The following is a 6,000-nucleotide window of genomic DNA, read 5'->3' as shown; positions in this document are numbered from 1 at the left end:
CGCCCCAACGCTTCCACTTCGTGCAATCAGCTGCAGTTCCCCATCCTCCCGTTACGTATAAGTCCACGCAGGTTGTATCCTTGTACACTGAAAATGATAGAAATATTAGGATGGCCATCGATTCTAGTCAACAAAGTAACGTGTATATTATTATGAACTTGAAGAACAAATTAAAAGATAGTTAGACAAAAATCTGGTAAATATCAGAAACTCGTAAGAATTAAATTGGTATTTATAAGAATGGGGATTTTTGTATATATGTTAACTACATGTAGTTTATTTGTTGTAAATTACGTTAATTTCTTCCTGTTGGGAAGTGCTTAGTCCAACATCATGTGATGGTAAAATCTCGAGCAACAAGTGGGAAACTGTATTGATACTTCAATATAAGCTAGGTACTGTCAGGAGAGACTAGGTTAAGCATCAAAGGAACTTACCCTGTTCAGTGACACAATTACAAATCTTATCGACGTATTTGCCACTGGAACATGCGATTTTGCAGTCCGACCCTGAAGAAAAATTGATATAATGTTTAGAGCAGTCCAACTAATGAAATGTGATGGCCAAAATCACAGCCACATGCAAAAGCAAAAAGGGTTACCGTTGTACTGGACGACGTAGCGTGTCGATGCTTCCTACGAAATGATCAAAGGTTTACCAAAATCACACGGAATCCGGAACCATGTTTTGGTTGGTTTTTTTACGCAAATGCCTCAGCAAACAAAATGCACTGTCGACTGTTGTCATGGTTCTAAAGCCTGGTCTACACTAGCAAACATTCGCCAACAATTGTTGGCCAACATGAGCCAACATCATGTTGGCGAATGTTTGGGGACCCGTCCACACTATCAAACACAGGCAAACATTGCCAAACAAGTTTGACTAAGTTTGACCGTGTTTGGCATGAATTTGAGGGCAATTTGGAGGGAAAATCAGTCATTTCTCTTCATTTTTTCTTTAAAACAATGGAGAACCACAGGAAGAAAGCATGCCTAGGTGCTTCAGCAGCAATTCTTTCAGTTGTGATTAACCCCCGTCGCCGCCGCAACTGACAAAAGCCATACTTGTGGAAAAAGCATGATGGGGCCTATCACTGCCTCCTTCAAGAGTTAATGGCCTCAGACTTCAAAAGCCTCAAGAATTTCCTGCGGATGGATGAAGCTTTTCGTATTCTGAAATTAAGTGTTCAATTTCTTGAAATTGCCATTCTCTATCTTTCATTGAGGCTGCCATTTTGTCCCAGTAGCTCCATCACATGATCCAAATCTGTTCCCTGATTGGCTGCTGATTGCCCAACACCAACCAACATGTTGTTCAGAAGTAGCATGGCCTAACATAGGCCAACATTGGCCAACAAGTTGGCTGATGTTTTCACTTGTTTTTGGACCCGTCCACACTGGCAAACAATAGCAAAGATGCCTCTGCAACAAGGCCCAACACGATGTTGGCCAATGTTGGCCAACATTTGTTGGTTCATGTTGGCTAGTGTAGACTGGGCTTAACGTCAACACGTCGTGACAGCTATGTCTTGGCAAGTTTCACAACCTTCGGCCCCCATAAACTCATTTTATGTTTACAGCATCGTTGTTTTGTTTCATCAGAAATTTCTTCTTTTATGGGTATGGAGTAGATTTCAGGCGGTATAGCATGATCAACCTTTGGTAAACAATGCTCTCAATCAAGGGTATTGATCTATAGTGTGTGTGCCTCACTCTGTTCTGTTCTGTGTTCAAATAGGCTAAGGAAGATACATTTTCGGTTCCGCACTATCTTTACTTTGACCATCACATTATTTGATCAACTGTTGCCCATGACCATGCACTGCCGAAAGGTGGAAAATCCTCCTTCTTACGTTTGCTTTCCCCCTTTTTGTCGTCCTCGCCTTCTGTGTTTCTTCACTTTACCCTTTTTGTCTTTTCCTTTCTTTTCCTTCGTCTCCTTTTTGTATTTCTTGCCTTTTTTGTCTGTCTTCATCTTCCCCTTCCTGTCTTACTTTTCCATGTGACTTCCTTCATTTCCCCTTCTTGTCTTTCTTCATCTTTTTGTGCATTTTTTCTCTTTCCCCTTCTTTTCTTTCTTCCCCTTTTTGTCTTTTTTCACTTTCCCCTTCGGATCCGTCTTCCCCTTCTTTTCTTTTGTCAGTTTCCCCTTCTTGACTCTCCTTCATTCTCCTTTTTCGCTTTCCTCTTCTTGTCGTCCTTTCCCTTTCCCTTATTGTCTTTCTTCCCCTTCTAGTCTTTCTTCTTCTCCTTCTTCTTCATCTTTTCTTTCTTCATTGCCTTTTTCGTACTACTGTCATCTTTTACACTTTCCTTAGAATTTATGATAACACTCTTAGGTGGCATCAGGCTTTTTTGAGGTTCCAGAGCTTGTCCCCCCATTGCCTTATTATTCCCACCCACATCACCCCCGACCTTTCTGTACAATGTCTCCATTCTAGAAACCATAACACCGGTCACCGGTGGGAGGGATGCGGCAACACTGGTTTTGCCATGCATTGGTGGATTTCCTTTCTTTTTCTCTTCCCCGTTCCCATTTGATTCCTCCTCTTTCTCTTTCTCTTTCTTTTGACGTTTCGACCCTTTCGTTTTATATCATGATTCTTTCTGTTCTTTGACTCATCCATCTCGCCTTTCTTCTTTCTAATGTCTTTCTTTTTAGATTTCTTTGCTTTTCTGTCTCTTTCAGTGTTTTTCAGTTTCTTTTTCCCATCCGTCGCATCGTTCTTTCTTTTAGTTTTCTTCGTTTTCTTCTTACCTTCCTTCCCCTTTCCCGGCCCACCCTTATATTTCTTCTTCAATTTATTTCCCTTTATAGTCTTTTTAACTTTCTCTTTTTTCTCATCCTTCCTTCTTTCATTCTATTGTCTTTGTTATATACTCATTGTCTTGCCTTTCTTTTTCCTTTTCTCTCCTTTGTCGCCATCCTTTCTTCCCTTTTTCTTCTTCTTTTCTTTTTTCGTTATGTTCTTCTCCTCTTTCATTTCCTTTTATTTATCCGTTTCAGCCTTCTTCTTTTTCCTTCCCAATTTCCCTCCATCCTTCTTCTTCTTCTTCTTCTTCTCATTCTCTTTCTCTTTCTCCTTCTTCTTCTCCACCTTCTTTGACCAATTTCCTCCTCCTTCCATAGGCGACTTAACCTTCTCCGCCGGCTTCTTCTTCCAAGTTGCCTTAGACTTCACTTTCTTCATCGCCTTTTCCTTTCTCTTCTCCTTCGACTTCGAGCCAATCCTTTCCAGAGCATGGACGACTACTGCCTCCCTTGAGTTGGTAATACATGTAGCTGGCTTCTGTTGACCCTTCCTATTCTTCTTTGCCTTAAGTAGATTCGCGTTATGTGGGCAGACTATTTCTGCAATACAAAACAGAAAACGTATGGCTAAGTTATTGTACTTTAAATAATAAACAATAATTTAAAGCTCTCTTGGTACAACTGTAAAGCACATTTTAATTGATCTATTCTAAACGTCATGACACCAACAGGAATATTTCACTATGTAAATCAGACGCTCAATAAATATGGATCGAGGAAGAAGACACAAAAGTATGAGAATTTTTCCCAGATCGATCATGTTATAATACAAATGTGGAGATAAGAGGGATACTTAATTTCTGTTTCAAAGCATTTGATATATTGGATGTTAAAATGCGGGACTTTTTTTAGATCAACCGATATATCAGAATATATGGTTTTATATACCATAAACTATTTGACTAAAAAAGTCCATAAAACCATTGATAAATGATTGATGAACCAGCACAAAATCAACTCAGACAGTCCTTACATTTTAATTTACAGTAGCCCCATGTCCCATTTTCATCATAATTATTGGTGGTAGCGCACCACACGTCCTTCTTGTGTGGGATGCACTTGTAGCGGTATCTCCCCTTGTATTTGAAGGGGAAGATGCAAAATGCTGACTTGGTGTTGCCTCCGTAGGTTCTGATTGTCTCTGAAATGAACGTCAAAGCAGGTTTAAAGAGGTTATGTCTTTTGTTACAGTTTCTACAACTGGAAAATGCCTCCTGTCTGATGATAATCATTTTGAGGTTTGTTCATCTGTTGTAACTCATTTACGACGCAAGGCGAGTCCGTTAGCATAATAACAGTAATGAGTTTACTGATAGCAGCGTGGTTCACTGAAACACCCGGGGCCTATCCTCGACCTGCAGTGACTTCACACATGCACATGTACATGCACGCTATCAACTCATTGTTTATTGTACTTCGTACGAAATAAATAAATAAATAAATAAAGCATTTCACTTCGATGTACAGTCCTACCAGAAAGTAAATGTCCACAGGTTTTTTTAATATGACAGAGATAGAATAAGGTAATTGAATGCGGTTTTCATCAGAAAATGGTACATCCAGTTGGTTATGTATATGCTCAGCTCATACATTAAGGATTGGGGGTCTTTATCAAAGGTTATAGAAGAGATAAAAATCCTAAGAAAAAATGTGCATTTGTCATGATTATCGAACACACCCTATGGAATTGCAAGTGCCAAAAAATTATGGTCATCAAGGACAGTTCATGGGCTCATTTGAATTTTTGAAAAGGCACATGAAATGAAAAAAGTGATTTTTGGACCTTTTTTGAAATGTTTGTTACATAATGAAGGGATAGAATTAGGTGCATCCAAATACAACATCTAATTATATGACCAACTAAATATACGAAACTCAGCTGAAAACCGCATTCAGATATCTTATTTTATCTCTGTGATATTTTTAAAAACGGTGGACATTTACTTTCTGGCAGGACTGTACATGCAGCCAACGGCCACGTCTTTGTAAGGGACTTTTGAGGTTTTTGCAAGCGTCCTAAAATCCCACCTTTACAGTATCCCCATTTCTTGTCTCTGTCATAGTGCTTGGTCACGGAACACCAGGGTTTCCTGGCCCTAAGCAAGGTGCAGGAATAGTGGATTCGCCCCTTCGCCTCGAAAGGGAACACGCATGGTTTCCCCTGGCCGGTTGCTCCGTACGTCTTTATCTCCCCTAAAAGTAGAATAATTTCCATCGTTGCATAAAGCCTGGCTCCCTCTCAACATTCTCTGGTCAAAGTAGAAACTGGCCAAGACTGGCCAATCAGAAGCAAGCATTCTAAGCATTCTCCAAGCGAACATAATCACTCACACAACGTAGTGAGTGTAATGGTTACGTATGTATAAAGTGTTAACAAAATTCATATATCCATCATGTTCATCGAATCTGAAAAAAATTGTGCAGACCCATGACAATTCTGGTTCCGGTACAGTTTGTCGCATTCCATACGGGCCGCGCGTTGGCCGATCCTGCATTCACGACGCACCGCACCCACAGTTACCACGTCGGACGTGATTCCCATTGTTTCCTTCCTCGTGACGCAATTATTTCATGACGTCATGAGCCATTGACCATTCACACAAGTAGATTTATTCACACCGGCGCCACTGAAGTGCGGGTGTGGGACATCATGTATTTAAAAATCGTCTGCTAGGACATACAAGACAACGTCGGCGGAGACAGTTGTGACATTTCATTGCAGACAAAGCAAACGTCCTCTTCTTCTCGATATACGTACTTTACTTAAAAAAAGTCAGTTTTAACACTACTAAATCCAGATCCAGTCACGTGATTTCTAGTAACTGCCAAACTTGACCCATTGCCGGAACTGTGAAGTAATGATGTAGGTCACGTGGTCAGAGTGCAGGCGTTCCCGTACCGCCTGGCTATCCGATTTAGCATCTACCGTTCCGGAATGACATCAGCGCCTCTAGTGTCAAGATCGTAAATTTGCCATTCTTGATTTTGGCGCCAAACGAATCCAAAAAAACGCGTTAAAACAATTAAGAATATATCAGCTATAAAAAATTCGTTATCAACTAACTGGTGAAGAAACATACACAAATATCTAGGCTAGCAGGTGGAAAATGCGATTATTATTTCACCACAAAGAGCTGCTTGTCCGCAGATATGAGACAGCTACCGGGGCGGGGACTTTTTCTTTATGGG

General features: G+C 40.5%; 1 protein-coding gene across 1 annotated transcript; it reads right to left on the bottom strand.

Annotated features, from left to right (window-relative positions):
- Positions 1-2,231: 2,231 nt before the first annotated feature.
- On the bottom strand, positions 2,232-2,983 carry LOC135497685 (transcription initiation factor TFIID subunit 3-like). Its single transcript, XM_064787517.1, has 2 exons — positions 2,893-2,983; positions 2,232-2,581 (listed from the first exon to the last, which is right to left on the bottom strand). The coding sequence occupies exons 1-2, from the start codon at positions 2,981-2,983 to the stop codon at positions 2,232-2,234; spliced, it is 441 nt and encodes a 146-aa protein (XP_064643587.1).
- Positions 2,984-6,000: the final 3,017 nt, after the last annotated feature.

Source organism: Lineus longissimus, chromosome 13 (genome assembly GCF_910592395.1).
Source record: "Lineus longissimus chromosome 13, tnLinLong1.2, whole genome shotgun sequence".
Lineage (NCBI taxonomy): Eukaryota > Metazoa > Nemertea > Pilidiophora > Heteronemertea > Lineidae > Lineus > Lineus longissimus.
This window is presented reverse-complemented; position numbering and strand designations above follow the sequence as displayed.

Bases quoted from the DNA above. Each gene is read 5' to 3' on its own strand.
- LOC135497685 (XM_064787517.1), bottom strand. From the start codon at position 2,983: ATGAAAGAGGAGAAGAACATAACGAAAAAAGAAAAGAAGAAGAAAAAG. The intron at 2,582-2,892 runs GCAAGACAATGA...ATAAAACGAAAG, and splicing joins AGAGAAAAGGAAAAAGAAAG to GGTCGAAACGTCAAAAGAAA.